This window comes from Lottia gigantea, assembly GCF_000327385.1.
Source record: "Lottia gigantea unplaced genomic scaffold LOTGIsca_21, whole genome shotgun sequence".
In the NCBI taxonomy this organism is placed as follows: Eukaryota; Metazoa; Mollusca; class Gastropoda; family Lottiidae; genus Lottia; species Lottia gigantea.
The window spans coordinates 1,024,655-1,041,573 of NW_008708458.1; the positions used below are offsets into that span (position 1 = coordinate 1,024,655).

Consider the following 16,919-nt stretch of genomic DNA (forward strand, 5'->3'; position numbering starts at 1 on the left):
AATTATTGAGAAATGTGTCCATTAAGTTATCTACATGTTTTATCTTTTTTTTATCAGTAGGACCAAATGTCTAACTTTAGAAACAAAACGAGTTAAAAGGTTTAGGTAAACATTAAAGCGTCGCTATGTTTTTTTGTTGGTTTTAGAAAAACTATTGCACGAATTGTAGCAAAATAAACTACAAGTTATAGAGAAATATGTCTTATTCTTATCTTGAAGGTCTCGACTAACAATAGCGAGTATACTAAGATTCTAATCACCAATTTTAAAACAAAGTCAGATTGGTCACGTTGTTCTCTGTAAATCAGATTTTGAAAATATAATCTTTGCTCATGTTTATATTTTTATCATCGAAAGTCATTCTAAGACTAACAGTACTAGTTTGTGGCTGCTATCTCGATTCTCAGAAAAATAATGGAATTTTTTTTAAACGTTCTACTTCGCTCAGTCAGTACATATTGAAATGCTGAATCCTAGTTTTCTTATGGATTTTTGTAATTGTATCGGACGTTTAAAAAATAGAAATTACCTGTTTTTTTCTGATTTCTATTGAAGAAAAGTAACATTAAGTTTCAATTTGAGATAAATCTATGTTTAAAAAAAATTCTTTTATTATGACTTCCAAGTTCTAATTCGAAGTTCTCATGTGTAACAGTTTCTCCTGTATTTCTGAACACACAATTTCTACCTTAAAAGGACAGATTCGCTATTTTCGAGGGTTGAGTTGGGTTTTGAATAGACGTAAATAGTCTTCAGAAGTACTAGAAATGTGCCAATTGCAAATTAATAGCAGTATCACCAAATTTCAAAAAAGAGGTTTTTTATACGCCCACATGAAATGGGGAGGGAGGAGGCGTATATTGCCGTCACTCATGTCCGTCCGTCCGTCCACAATTGCTCGTAAAAACTCTAGAAGGCACAATTCTTGACGGATTTTGACGAGACTTAGGGTGAGTGTTCGTAATCACCCAAGGATGAACCCTATTGAAAATCAGAAGAACCGAAAAAAGTTACTGCCCTTGTTCTTGAAAACGCGTTCAATTTTTAGCTCGTAAACACTCTAGATGGCACAAATCTTGACGGATTTTGACGAAACTTGGTATGAGTGTTTGTTATCACCCAAGGATAAACACTATTGGAAATCAGAAATATAGAAACATATTTAGTATGAGTTATTGCTCTTGTTCTTGAAAGCGCGTTCAATATTAAGCTTGTAAACACTCTCGATGGCACAATTCTTGACGAATTTTGACGAAACTTGGTGTGAGAGTTCGTTATCACCTAAGGATGAACCCTATCGAAAATCAGAAAAATCGAAAAATATTGAGTATGAGTTATTGTCCCTGTTCTTGAGAAATTGTATCTGGTTAACACTCTAGAAGGCACAACTGTCGACAGATTTTGACGAAAATTGGTGAAATTGTAAATTATCAACCATGGATGAAACCTATCGAAAAACAAAAAAATCGAAAAATGTTTCATAAGAGTTATTGCCCTTGTTCTTGAAAGCGAGTTCAAGTTTTAGCTCTTAAACACAAAAAGGCATGATTCTTGCCGGATTTTGACAAAACTTGGTTTTATTATTCAGTAATTAAATATTTGCTTTCTAGAGTTTTCACGAGTAACAACTCATACTCAATATTAACACGGCATTAATTGATCTTTTGGTGAATGAGGTGAAAATTTTAAATACGAAGGTTCTTTAAAGATAGAATGATATGCCACAAAATAATAACAAATCATGATTACTTGAGTTTACCACGACGTGGTATATAGACACTGCCAATTTAAAAGGTGGGTCTAAGTTATGAACACCATTTCTGATATGGGAAATTTCTACCTCATTTCTTTATCAGATATTAATTTCATAAATATAGGCTAGTGTCAAAATGACCTACTTGTTAGACCAACTATATTAAACGTCAATTGCATCTATACGCATGATATATTATAGGCCTACCAATTTCAGAAGAAAAGTACGTGGCCAGATAGTTAAAGCAAATATCAATTAAATTCAGATTAAAAATATGGGAAATGATTCTGAAATATTTACGCTCTAAATTTGCATATATATAACAATAATGTAATAAAATATCGGATATCAGATCCGTTTGGAGTAAAAACTCCTATGTGGTTTTATATTAAGTAAATCATTCGATAAAATATTTACACAATTTAATCCTCATCAAAGATAACCGATTTGAAGGAAAATAACTAAATATGGCCTAGCTTTTATTACTTTAACCTTTCATTCAGAATTGAGTAATTATTTCGAGTTAGGCTTATTCCTTTAAATCAATCCAGACATCAGATCTCTCTGTGATGGTCACTTCAATGTGAATTCACTCTTATTTTTATCAGTCAATGAATAATAATGTACAAATAGAGCGAGTTTGTGATCTACAGCACTTGGCCCTGACCACGGAAAATTCGGTTTGATAAGCGCATTTTTCTGTAGCTAAGGAGTACGAGGTCCGATAGTTCTATCTGTAGCATTCTATGGTATGGTATAAATTACAGTCAAGAAATTTCATTATGTGAAAGACTTAAGAAATATGTATATTCAGTTAAAAGAAATAATGTCGATTTTAAGAAAAAAATTCAAAAATAACTAACAATTGGAAATCTGAGAGATAAGGACTAAGGTTAAAGGATTACGCCGATACAAAACTACGCGCCTGAACTAGTTACCAGAATCAGATCACGAACTTGGTGGCGGCGTCAGGTTTTCGTCCGAGAGGTGGCGACATGTCTAAAATTGCTCGAATCTCAAGCCTATTTATGAGAATTTTGCGTGAAAAAACTTGCTTTCGGGGCTGTCTCCGCCACTGTTAACGGCCATATTGTAATAGGAGTTGTAAATTTCACATTTTGGGATTTAACATGTTCTATTCTGTACAGCAAGCTGAATCCAACTTTTTATTTATCTGATCAATGGGAGCTCATGGTTTGGGTTTATAATATTATTTAATATATTAAATCAAGTACACATTTGAAAAAGGCAAAAGTTGACTCCATTAGTAGGCAGATTTAGATACAGCTCCAATAGATAAAGAAAAATAATCTTCGAAATTCAAATATTAGTTTCATTTAGACGTACACACATTAAAACGAAAGTAGTGTCTTACTTTCCTTTCAACAGTTGTCATTCAAAAATTGTTCTCAACGCCTAAAATGTTGCAAAACCTCAATGTTGTATTGTGAATTGACAGATTGTTGACTGACCATGGGCGCGGACTATTTTGCGATTTTTCTTTTTCAACCAATTTGTGTCATTTATTTCTATCTAAGAACAACGCGTAGTTTCGTCTGGAATTATAGCGTCTTAATATTGCGTTGTATGATCTTCATTAATTTGCACCTCTTCCATTGTGTGCACAATGGAAGTCTGCCAAAGTTAAGTTTTTATATATATATTATGGTATGACAAACTTCTTTAATAACAAAGTATATAACGTTTCAACACAAATTACTGTGTCTTCAGATGAAAATAAAAAAATAAAAAAAAACACAGGGAATATATCATAGTATCACACACTTCTATATTACGTATATTATAGTCGTCTTTATGTTTGCCTTCCAGGTGAAATATCTTAATTTCAAATTGCCTTAAACTTTCTAGAATGAAAATCGAACGTTGGGTTCATTTTCAATAAAAGGAAAACGTAGAGGCTGCCATCTGAAGAACAAACAATTTTTTTAACCAAATTATCTTCCATTCAGAATGGTATTACAGATATCACGACGTTCTGGGTGACAAGTTGTCGTCGGAAAATTAATGTTCTCTGAAATTTTTGGGAAATCACAAAACAATCGACTTGATCAATTTCATTCAAATTATATATTATGCCACTTACCTGAATTTGTGAAAAATTACTCGTTTTATAATATGATTATTTCGTAATACTCCTAAATCTCCTAATTCAAACAATAGTTGACCTATCTTATCAGTATAGTTATGATAAATTTATATTAATACATCAGCTTTTCTCTTGATAAATAGTATTAGGCCATCTGAAATCCGTTGGCTTCTGGGGGGCAGATCCCCGGCCTCAAAGGGTTTCGACCCTTCCTTTCTCGTTCGGAGACACGCCTCTCATTTTTGCTATATAAACATCGCTATTACACTGTATATTATACAACTTACAGAAGTTGTAAATTTCACAGTTCTTCGACATTCAAATATTAGTTTCGAATCTTCCACATTTTTCGCAATTTTAATCTCATTAACCTACAATCCGTTTTGTTGCGATCCGGTTGCTGTTCGCAATCGAATATTTTGCTAACCATTCAAGAACACTTAAGTGCAAAAGGTTGAGAGAAAATCTTTTGAACCACTGAAAACAAGGACACAATAACCATAACATAAGCTAATATAAATGTTTTAAATAGTACATTTGTGAATTTCAACACAGACTAAATCAGTCTAAAGGTGTCGTTTCTTTGAGATGATTCGATACAGATTGTCACCTTGGTCGAATTGTCCAAACGCAATGGTCTGATAATGGTCGTCTTGACTTGACTAATTTGTGCGGAGCTGCTTTGTTTCAAAATGGCGGTCTTCGAAGTCTTCTCTCATCCAGAAGTCCGTCGATATAAATCAACTGTGTGCTCCAAAGCAACCCTTATTCTTGTTTGCATATTTATTTTGACCTTCATACCACCTCTCTTTGTTGTATATCGAAGTTATGGTATGTATTCACCTTTATTCTTCTCATGAAATGAGTGATTTCATTTTTCAAAACTAAACATGTTTTGACTCGCCGTAGCAACAGTCAATTTCCACGTATAATTTTGTCTATTTAACAATTTGATGATGCTTTTGTTGCATTTTAATATTTATTTGCCTGTGCTGGTCATAAAGCCATCCTTGTGTAGTTATGCATTCGTGGTGTTAAAGTTGTTTTGCTCCTGTTTACTGATCATTGACACTAATCTAATGTATTGAAACATTAGTAAGTTGAATAAAGATACCAATAGCATAAATAATATAAACTGGTCCGCCATTCCATCAAAAGCTTCACACTGAAAGAACGAGTTGTCATCTTGCCATTGCTTGGACGAAATTAATGTCATACAGTAAAGTCCTAGTGTTCAACGCGGAATAGACTATGTCTCGTCTGACTGAGACGAGATTTAGGCCGTACCAGTTATTAGTGTAGCGACAAGGGATCCAGTTTATTTTTATTGTTGACACGATCTTGTATTACTGTAGGCTTCTGGATAAAAGAAGCATATTATAGAGAATTGCCTGAAATAACGTTTAAAAGGGAGTTGTTGTTGGTGCTAGATCTAGAGGGACAAGGGAACTATGTTACTTACAGTACGTACCAGAAATATAACCAACTACAACAAGACAATCTTAGAGTACCTGTCATTAAAGTGAGTATTTGAGCAGTTATTACTGTTCTGTTGAAAAACAGAAACAGTTACAATATTTTGATTAAGAATGACTAGATACAGTTATGTATATAATGATGTTATAATTGTAATAAGAGTCTTTTTGATTGTCTTGAATATGTAAATCTTTCTTTTAGGAATCAAATTTTTTCCATAGTTTTGACCATTGTCAAATGTATATGTAATTCGTCATGGCCTTTCTTAGCCATTCAAGACAATATCTGATAGTGTTTTCATAATCGAGCCACAGAGAACAGATAGACAAGCAGATTGGTGCAGATTGAAGCTGTCGGTGCCACACAAATCCAGACCAGAAAACCTAATAGATTAACATGATAAAGACTTACCCATTCCATGTTGTACATTATCTTTGTAGGCACGAGAAGAAGACAGTAACAGAGATGGTAGAAATGATAAGATGATGTTGGATATTGAAATACCAATGTTAGACAGTGAAAATGTTGTTGGAACTAGATTACTCTTAGTATTTTATTATAGGTTAAAGGTAACACAATTTTTAATCTCATATTTGGGGGCTTGGGTGAGTAAAATACTCAGAGTCTGGGGAAAGGCAGATATGGTATCTCTAAATTATTATTTAACTCTGTTCCACACAATAGTTAAAGTAGTTCACAAGGGCTGACATGGAAATAGTGTCTAGTAAAACAGGCTATCTGCTCAAATAGCTTTGCATGCTAAATATCCCTTGTAGAAATTGATGTTTGTAGGAAGAAAAATCATTTCAATTCCAATACTTTTAGAGATTGATAGTGCACTTTGACTCAGACAAATGAACACTAAACTTGAACTGTTTTTCTTTCAGAAATTTTCCTCATTGTACATGGAGTCCCTAGCTTATATAGATTATGAATCCTCTAGGCCAGGTGCTATGTTAGATGTTATTGGTGATTTAAAGGTGCTACAGAAACAACCACTGGGACATAAAGGTCTTGATACCAGATATAATGTAAGTGTGAATTCTCTTAAATGATTGCCCCCCTTGACAGTCATGTACTTTCTGACATGGACATGTTGCCTTGTGTATCATATACAAAGTCCTTGTGACTTGAGAGATTAAAAGTATGTAAAAAGCTCAGGAAGTCTTAGTGTATTACTGTACAACACTCTTTGCTGCCAAGAAAATGTCCTGATGCATTCTATATGGCATTACTGTCTTCTTAGTTCATTAAAGGAAGACCTAGCCCAGTCAGGGTTAATGATTTGACAGTATAGTGTAGCACAATGGAACTTAAAACTACATTTTATTCAACACAGAACTAGATACACAGACAAGCTGATATTATGGTATTTCTCCAGTACTTCATGTTATTATTATAATACTAATACTAATATATTTCAGTCATCACTGATAGATTCTACTAGTACCTATGCTGATACTTATCTGTTATCCAATATACTGAAACAATACTCACAGAGAAATGGTGAGCCTTCTGATTATACTCTTAAAATTGAATAGTTAGTTAAACTGCACAAATCAAGTATCTTATGTCACCTTAGCCAATGCAAATATTTATCACTAAGCTTGCTAACCAATACTATTATGTAAAAAAATATTGTTCATACAAAACAAGGCTGTACAGTTAACTCTGTACTCTAGGAGACTTTGAAACATGAATTACATTATGTCTGTGGGTATGCATGCTTTGAAAAACTGGACTCCTGAACTGAATACCCGAAGAAGAAAATACTTGTAATAGAGAGGTTTGACTAAAAATATAGACTAAAAAATTGATTAATTTTGGATTGAAGTATGTTGGTCTATCTGCCTAAAAGAAAGATGACTATTTTCAGTTACAACTAGATTGGTTGAACCATTTAAATTCTGGACTAGTGGTCGAGGTGCTGGTAAACCATTTAAAATATCAGCAACTATATCTTATCCTGAAGATCTCTTCTTGTATCCTTTTATTATTTATACAGTAGTATGTCAGCATCCATGTTTGCACAGTTACTGCCCTTGTCCCTCACTTCTGAAAAGATTGCCGATCTCAATCGTCATGTATATTAAAGATCCCTCGACAGTTTGAAATCAACGAATAGTAGGCTAATGCTGCTGTCCTGGCAAATTTTCCCTATTTGTATACTACACGGCTTTACCCGACTTCATTAGCCCATAAAGTGCTGGAAAGTTGGACATACACATGATTGTGATGAAAGAGCTAATTAAAGCCTTTATACTAAACGCTCAATTTGGCCGTATGCATTATGATTTTTCATTGATAATGAAGTGAAGTTGATCTTGTTCAGCTGATGATTTTCATCATGGAAATATTGATTTATGTGTATGGTTCAAGATATACAATATATTTTACCTTAACTATAATCTTAGATATACACCCGGATTCTGGTATTTGATTAAATGGGGCTGGATTCAATATCTCTCTGTGTTGATTGTATTTATTTATATTTTCCGTCAAGTTAAAATATTTATATTTCAAAATCAGTTGGTTATATCATTAGTAGAAAAACCTTATAATAATTATAAATCTTCTTAGAAGATATCAGCTTTAGGTACTTAATTTATTATACTTTAATAGACAGTGGTTTTGAGCCATTTTGGTTAACTTTAAAACAAAAGATTGGTAGAAAAATTTGACTCTACTCTATCACAGACCTACACACCGAGGACTACTCACAAAAGCTGAACTGAAAAAGATTTTAGCATTTTTATCTGTAACCTTATATAAACAAATTTAGTATTTCCTGAAATATACATTTTCTCATAATAAAACAGGAGAAAAAAAGAAAATCAAATAGGTTTTAAGCTTTAGCAGATTGGTAGAAAATATGATTATACTATTCTATGAGACCGGTTTATCTTGGAGACTGATAAAAGTGTTCTCTTCATCTGTAACGCTATAAAAACAAATGAGCATTTCTTTCTATCTAAATTTTCTCATAAAAATCAAGAAGAAAACAGTATGATCTGTCATATATAGACTTTAACAAAGCTAGATATGGGGTGGGGCATGAGTACATCTTTGTTTACATAATTATGTCCACAAAATTTGAAATACTGTACATATTTTAATTTCTCATTGGAGAGAGACTTGTATAATTTTCAGTTATCTCTAATCTTGGTCATAATTTCATATCCATTGTTTATCCGTCCAAATTATATTGAAATCTCGGATTCATTATGCCATGTTTTTAAATTGTTTGTTTTATATTTATGTATAAGTTTTGTATAGTTGTTGATATACTTTTTTTTAGTGCCTTGTATATTTTCACTTGTCAACATTATATTATAGTAATTGTTTCATCTGAGAAGGAGGTTTTATGTTCATCACCATTTAAACTACATTGATATAATATACTAAATTATTTGAAATTCTCCCAGATGTGACTCACTTGTATTGCATGAATACATTCATTATTCATATTTAAGACCAGACTATATTGCTAATATTCTTCAGTAATTAACTTATACATTCAGCAAAGAACTGAATACAGTAGAGAGTTACAGAACACTTTTGATAAATAGATCTAGATAGAGAGACAACAATTTTATGAATATAGACTTTTTATTTAAATAGATGTCTACATCCACAAAACTGTAGTCTCTTAATGTGCTGTGATACTTCTAAATGTCTTACAAGGATAACAGTTCTAGATAGGTAAAAAAAAACTTCAACTCAAATCTTGAAAATGTTTTGTTCTTGACCTTAAGGGCAAAAATATCTTGGCTTGACAAAACAAACTATTCGTTGATGTTGGCTTTCGTTAAAATAAACTTCAGTACAATATACTGTTGAAGAATAAGAGAAATTACTCTACTTAAATTAATCATGTTGTGCCTTCTAAAAATAAAATATATATATACTAAAACCATTGTATTTACAATTGACATGACTGGTCAGTGGTATTAAAATATTATATATTACAGGTATTTCAGGCATAAATTTCAAAAAGTGAATAATCCATTAGAAATTTAGGAAAAATCAACAAAGTAAAAAAAAAACAAAGAAGAAGGTTTACAACTATAAGAATTTCCAACTGAAGTTTTGGGGTTTCTTAGTTTTCTTTTTTTTGAATTTTTAACTATATTCTCTAATAAATGTACCAAATCTTTTATTTTTTTGCATACTTTTGAAGTTCCACTGTGTTTTCTACTGGTCATGATCACAACACAGAGCTACTTAGTAGCTATTTAAACAATGAACTGTTACTGTAATTATAAACAGTTAGTTAATAAATAAAGGAAATTTTTAAAAGTCTTTGATAGATACATCCTGGTATACACCTTCATTAAAACATACAACATACATTGCTACACACTGTAGAGATTTTTTCAATAAATTTGCTGTGTTTTCACTCTTGACCTTCAACTAAATATGGCAGTCAGAGTATTTGTATACTGTTCATTAAGCAACTATTCCCAATAAAACATGTCTATTCGGCTTTGACTTTGGATTGAGCAAGTCTTGGTAAATCAACAAATTCTTGTCCATAAATATACATGGCTGCTAAAGAGATGAAAGCAAAACCTCCCCAAAATGCCAGATACATCACTTGTTCACTAAAATGCTCTGAAAGAAAAAATACAAGAATAATATTAACAGATTAACCAATTATTAAAGATGCACAAGATATATGGATACACTACCATTGACAGTTATAAACTCTTATGTTTCACATGCTCATTAAATCAATGTTATTAAAGAAAATTTAATAAATGTCAGAAAAAGTATATCCATATATCTTGTGCTTCTTTACTTACGCCTATTTCTATATGTCTTATAAACAGCGTAAACCAATTATTGGTTATTCCATTTAAAGTTAAAGTTAAACAGACCAGTAGATATCTATGTTATACTGTGAACTGAATAAATAATAATGGTAATTTGAAATTGAAGAAACTTACCACTAGGAAGTAGAATACAAATTAAACACATGGCCAGTGCTACTAAACAGATGATTGGTAACTGTAAGATAAATAATACAATGTTACAGGCATCTACTACTTTTCTACTAAGTTCTTTAAAATGACACCATTTCTCAAGTTTACAAATTTAATTAGTTTCCAATTCATATCTGAATGGCACCTTTCAATCTTTCATTAGCATTATGACAAATAAATGATAATAGTAGATTCTTTATTTACAAAATGATATGGTTCTGTCCAACATTCAGTCCATGGGAACATTCCTGAAAAACTTATAGGATACATGAACTCTTAAGCTCAAAAACAGAACTATATATTCAGTGACTGTTGAAATATAGTGTAGAAGTTGAAGCTAACAAAGTTGATTCAGAGTAAATTAAATCCCCTCTATGGAGAGAAACAATTAAATATAATATTAAAAAAACTTACTGAAATAACTTTCCAATCTCTTTCTAATCTAAATGGTGAGGGAAGAGTAATACCTTCATTTTCTTCTACTACATAATTACCCAGGAATAGATCTATTGCATCCTTAGATAAAATATAAGTATATATGAAATTTAGCCAGTTAAGCTAGCTTATTGTGAGATATGAAATCTCACAGAACATATTAACTAAAAACCATTTAGTTTTAATATTTTAAACATTTCCTGTGGTCAAGTACTAATTTAAATAGAAAATTGTCCAATATAATATATATATATATATATATATATATATATACTTAATATCAAATATACAAAAATATTGGCAACCTAGCACTTTTATATATTATCTAATTTCAGACTGTATTTCATTTGGCATCACAAATAATAAAATAACACACTTTCTCTAACATTTTACACTTTTAAAGCAAAAGTAAAACACTTACTTGTCTAAATCCATCAGTAAAATTATTTTTAAAATATCGAACAGCTGTATTCCAACCATCCATAACTAATCCCATTTTAGTTCTTTTACCCGTTCTACAAAATCAAACAAATTTATTCAAACGTACAGCTAGATGCTAGTATAAAATATATAAATAAGTCCAGTACTATTTTATTTAAACGTCATTTGAACAAACAAAAAAAATTAAATAATAACTGCTACTTTAACGTTTCCAATATCCAGTCATTTCCAAATTTCAAATTCATTTCTTCTTGAACTTTGCAAGCATACTATATCAATGCGTGTTAGATATACTTTTTATACTTTTAAAATACAAGTCATTTGAACGATCCATGAATTAAGAAACACAAACCCTGTTAATTGAACACATACATACCTTGTAAAGTCTGTTTTTAAAGCCCCAGTACCAGCGTATTGTTTAGATATAGTATCAGCATGGTCAGCCCATACTACAAAATATAATACAAAATATAGCAAACTTTATTCTCAACAATGTCAGATAGAATCTTACAGATTTAGATCCTTGGATTTTCTATTAGTTTCAAATCAGAACAGATTTTGTTTTATAACCCTTACCTTTCATTAATTGGAAAAAATCCCCCCTTAATAATTTTCAAAATTTGACAATTTCTTGGAAACAAACATCCTTAAGTGGCAGATACAGATATTTATTTACCAGGGATGGATTTAGTTTTAATCTCAATACTTACAATTTTTTAGATTGATATCCAGATTGCTACCTATTTCTATCTTACTACCAACTTCTAGTATACCTAATCTCTGTAACAAATATTAGAAATAAATTAAGTCTTTCAACCTTTTTCCCAGAACCCTGTTTTTCAAAATATCGTAGACTAACGTTAGAGCATAAAGTTGATAAATTAACAATTTGATAATGCCAAAACTAACAGTTTTCTTCACTGAACTTGTCAGTTCAATCATACAAATTTTTGAAAAATGTGGCCCAGGTAACTCGGGCCAGGTGTTTAAATAATCAAAGCAAACAGGAATACAGCAATTAATCATTTGATTTGCTAGCTGATAGTGGTAAATGTTTGGAAAATCACAGTGCTATCTCTTTCCCATGTTTAAGTTGAAACTTCTAAAACTGAAATTTTTAGCTTCCATTTTTGGCACAGATAAAACCATACGGGAAATTTGGCTTTAAAAGGGAATATACTTGATAAAGGTATTTTTGAATATGCACAAAGTCTATAGATAACACTAATATTGAAAATACGAACTGCATAAAGATATTTTGAATCACCACAAGCCGTTAGATAAATCTGACCCTTAATATGAGACACCAATGTTGAATTTATGAACTATGTAGAACAAACCTGTAACTGTTCTTGTAATGTTTCACGAGCTATCATACTCTGTACTACATTAGTTCTATCTAAACAATCCATACAGTTAGTACGAAATACACCATTCTGTTGACTTATTACTTTACCATCTTTATTCTGCATAAAATAACTAAAAAAAGAGATAATTGCAAGATCAAAAACTGGAATTGAAAACTGCCATGTGCCTTGTCAAAAATGTAATATGTACGACCAAAAATGAAGCCCTAGAGCCATATTGGATCATCCTAGAATAAGCATTTACTGATTACTGCATTGTACATGCCTCAACATATTTGACTTATAAACAAGATACATTTGAAGTGTACTACAATCTGGATTTAACATTCAGCAAGATTTGATATGGTCATTTATAAGGTCAAGATGTCCCAAACAGAGCTGCTTTACTGGTGACTACACAAAGCCGGACTTGATTGATTAGCCAAATTAAGGGGAGAAAAAGTAGGATATAAAATATTGATTCCTTAATCCTTGATCTATAAAAGCAAATTTACAAATTTTACATATTTCTATAGTTTAAAAAATGTACAGTTGGTTCTAAAAGATCCCTATTTCGAAAAGCCCATCTCAAACAAAAATACATTGATCTCAAGTACAACACTCTACATTCATTTTTAACTAACTTACCCAAACTGTCTTCTATCATTTTCTAAATTATTGATTAATATTGACAACCTATCCCATCTCATCTTTTTACACATCTGGTGAAAGTCAAACGGTTCATACCTAGGAGAAAAGTCCGAAATCTCTAATCATGTATTGAAAACCTAGCATGAGTTGATTGTCAATATCAGGTGTTTGGAAAGGATTTATGATGATAGAGTATAGCTACATGTAACAATTTCCAGAATGCAAATCGGACTTCAGGTGTTTCTATAATCATATAAAACTGGACCAAAACAAACTAAAAATCTGAATTTATCCTGTTTCAGAAAGATAATTATGTCTGTGATAAAGTTTGGTAGTTAAAACAGTTTACTTTTATCTGATAATGGATGAACTAAAGTTCTGAAAGCTGATAAAGCCAATAATTTGACAGCTTCATACCATGAAAGCACAACATTTATTTTCAAAAATTAATAAATATTATTATAATCTATACCTGATATTGAGATTTTGTGAGTTTAAAATTGTCTGTGATAAAGCTTTCTCCATTAAATGTTCATAACCTGTCTGATTTACCTGTAACATAGATTCATATATAATAAAACCACTGGGCACACAATATAAATAAACATACAATATAACGATGTAACGTGTGTCTAATCAAAAAGCTTTCCCTCATTAATGCCCCCAAGAACACTTTTTAAAACAAACATTCCGAATTCGTCTCGAAGTGTAGATATACGCAGACTGTTATTGTCACTTGTCTTAAGATTGCACAGCGTGAAACTCTGAGTAATTTATTTTTAGGTTCTATTTTAATATTTCTATATGGTTCTACAGCTGATGTATTGAGCACTATTTTAACAGTGAAAATATTCTATTAATGCACAATATAACACATTAAGATATCTCAGACTATATCAATTGAACTATACAAGCCAAAATAACAAGAATCCTTTAGTAAACAGATATCAATTTAATATTGTAAAATGATTCTTCATTTTTCATTTGTTAGGGTATTCCTGGATTAATGAACCTCATTTGCTAAAAACTGATAAAATAATAGTCAGATTTTCAAAACTTTATCATCACAATGCTTTGTTCCAAATTCAAACAACCACCTAAGTTTGGTAAAAGAAATGTCCCTACTAGCAGATATTTATATAAAAAAAATATGTGAGTGAAATACACTGAAGAAGTTAAAAACTTACTAAATTAATAATAACTTGTTTACCATAGTTGTAGACTTGATCATCAAAATGACGTTTAAATCCATCCATCTGAAATATTATAAATTCAATTTAAACTGTTTTTTTATTATCAATATAGTTTATTTAAATCCCTTTGTGAAAAAAATCAGATGATGATTAAAAATGATATGAAGTGTTATGTCCTGCTTTTCTGCACACTATTGGGAAAAACATAACAATCTAATTCACAGTGTAATGAGGAAGATATCCATAGACAATCACATTAAACTATTCTCCTTTGATTATCAAAAGTCAAAGATACTATACATACACAGCCTATGAAACATGAAGAATAACAAATAGACTTACATGATTATATAATGAACTAATTAAAGGTAATGGCATTCTTTTTAAATTTGGTCTTTGATACCAAAATAATGGTATTGATCCCCTGGTCTGTAAAATATAATTAACATTATTCTTAAGAACAATGATAGGGATGAATTCTAACAAGTTACAATCAACAAATAGGGGGTAACAATACTAGGTTGGTTTCTGGCTGTCAAAATATAAAAGCCACACTCTCAGTAAAATACAGCCATCAAATTAATTGTGGTTACGACAATGATCAAGCCAAAAGTATTAATTAAATTTACAGAGTATAATAATAAGTATAAAATTACCTGAACCAAAGAGCATTTCTGTCCTTCATATAAAACTAATTGTTCAGTTTCTACAAAGTTAGCTACTTGTCCTTGTTGATCTAATCCTCTCATATAAAACCTAGTACCAGCTCTATATACACAGCGTCTAGATATCACTATATACTCAAACTGTTTATTATTCACTGTATTAGACTGTATACATATAACTTATATTCTGGTTAAGGCTAAATTATTATCATTGATTTACAATAAGAATTGTAAAGTGATATTTCTTATTATGCACTGTTGCAATATTTTTCAAAATTAAACAGCTTTATATTTTTTTTAGAAGCCTTGTTAAAATGCTTGCTTTTAAATCTTCATAGTTCACAATTTGCCAAAATGACTATATTTTCAAAACTTTTTGAGTTTTAAACTTAATTCCATCTTGTTTTGTTATAACTTTTTGGCTAAAAGATTCAAACTAATAAAAGCCTATTAATGATTATTATCATATCTATCACAAAATGTGGCAATCAGATCTAAAACCAAACCTTCATATATCCATATTTTATCATCTATCAACATGATGTAGCTCCAGTACAAGACCATTAGTCAAGCAAGCTGAATTAAAAGGATACAGCCATGTAAAATTGGTAGACTATATTTCGATAACTCTGGTTGTTGACTGAACTCTCTTAAAACATGTCCATTCCACACAAATCTTTGATCTGCCTGCAAAACAAATAGACATTTTATCTTGATGATCTATAGATATAGGTAAAACCCTTTAAAAGTCAAGAAATTGATAGTTTACTTTCTTATTAGTTATCAGTCTAATTTTTAATCATCTTGAGATTGTGTGATAATTCTTTAACCTACAGGGCAATAATAGTGTATTTATAACTAACTGAAAGGAGTGCTTAGTTGACTCACTCAGACATAAAAAAGTATTAGATGTTCAGACAGAAAAGGTGAGCATGCTTTGCTTTGTTAACAACACCACATTACTTTTTGCAATTGTAGTTGACTTGGGACTCAAGAGCTCAAATCTAATATATGGAGTGAAAATCTAGAATCTATTGACACCTACCCTTTCTAATAAACCCATAGAAGTAAAATCTGTACTAGTGTTTGCTAAACGTTGGGCTGAATGTGTTAAATCATATGTTGAAGAGAAATAATAACTTTCTGTTCGTAGAACTGCTTCTACCATAGTAATATATAATTTATTGTCAGCTATCTGCAATTATAGCAAAATATTTTTTTTTATCAAAAATAGATTAGGAAGTGGCTGTGTTGGCCTCAAAACAGTTTTTATTATCATCTATATAGAGTCTGAAAGAACAACTATTGTTAGTAGCTAGGCATGAAAAAGTTAAAAGCAAACATGTTTCATACCAAATCAATCTTACAAGGATTGGTATTGATGGAAAATGCAAATGTTGTCAAAGCTTAACAAAAATATCTATACAGAGAGAAATTACATTACAAGCAGCCTTAGTTATTTTGAAACTCGTTAATTCAAATATTATCAATATTGAACTATTACCTTGGTAGTTATGATTTTAGCTAACAGCTGTTACTTAAATATTTTATCAATAAACTATTATATCAAACATTTATAACATTATTAAAGCAAAATGAATACAAAACTATTTCAGTTACGTCAGTGCAATTCAACTATGCAAGTATGCTATTCAGTGTAGCATGGCCCAGATTAAAAAATAAGTCCTATTTCGTCTTCACCATGTCAAGCTATTACAAACTAAGTCATCATCAGGTACTTTTCTTGAATCAATGAATGTTTAAAATGGAGCAATTTGATTTGATCGTAAGGGCCTGACATGATTAAGATGGGCCTTGACCTTAGAATCAATAAATTGAACGATTTCATTTAGTTCAGAGCAGATCA

The 16,919-nt window shown here is 30.9% G+C and overlaps 2 protein-coding genes across 2 annotated transcripts in view; one reads left to right on the forward strand and one right to left on the reverse strand.

Annotated features, from left to right (window-relative positions):
• Window positions 1-4,552: 4,552 nt before the first annotated feature.
• LOTGIDRAFT_115323 (hypothetical protein) lies at window positions 4,553-7,916 on the forward strand (the record flags this gene model as incomplete). The annotated part of the gene is made up of 7 exons (XM_009054132.1): window positions 4,553-4,691; window positions 5,216-5,382; window positions 5,777-5,905; window positions 6,224-6,373; window positions 6,761-6,842; window positions 7,213-7,318; window positions 7,751-7,916. 7 exons carry the CDS (start codon window positions 4,553-4,555, stop codon window positions 7,914-7,916), a joined length of 939 nt encoding a protein of 312 aa, XP_009052380.1.
• A 27-nt stretch (window positions 7,917-7,943) lies between these two features.
• The window catches only part of LOTGIDRAFT_187933 (hypothetical protein), an 11,294-nt gene continuing 2,318 nt past the window's right edge, over window positions 7,944-16,919 (reverse strand). The window contains exons 4-17 of the mRNA XM_009054133.1: window positions 16,098-16,250; window positions 15,646-15,739; window positions 15,044-15,231; window positions 14,730-14,816; window positions 14,382-14,450; window positions 13,667-13,746; window positions 13,192-13,290; window positions 12,538-12,676; window positions 11,908-11,977; window positions 11,574-11,646; window positions 11,178-11,271; window positions 10,736-10,837; window positions 10,286-10,346; window positions 7,944-9,950 (exon numbers count right to left, since the gene is read on the reverse strand). Of these exons, the coding sequence (XP_009052381.1) occupies window positions 9,814-9,950; window positions 10,286-10,346; window positions 10,736-10,837; window positions 11,178-11,271; window positions 11,574-11,646; window positions 11,908-11,977; window positions 12,538-12,676; window positions 13,192-13,290; window positions 13,667-13,746; window positions 14,382-14,450; window positions 14,730-14,816; window positions 15,044-15,231; window positions 15,646-15,739; window positions 16,098-16,250 (1,446 nt within the window). The 3' untranslated portion in view covers window positions 7,944-9,813. The remainder of the gene's footprint in view (window positions 9,951-10,285; window positions 10,347-10,735; window positions 10,838-11,177; window positions 11,272-11,573; window positions 11,647-11,907; window positions 11,978-12,537; window positions 12,677-13,191; window positions 13,291-13,666; window positions 13,747-14,381; window positions 14,451-14,729; window positions 14,817-15,043; window positions 15,232-15,645; window positions 15,740-16,097; window positions 16,251-16,919) is intronic.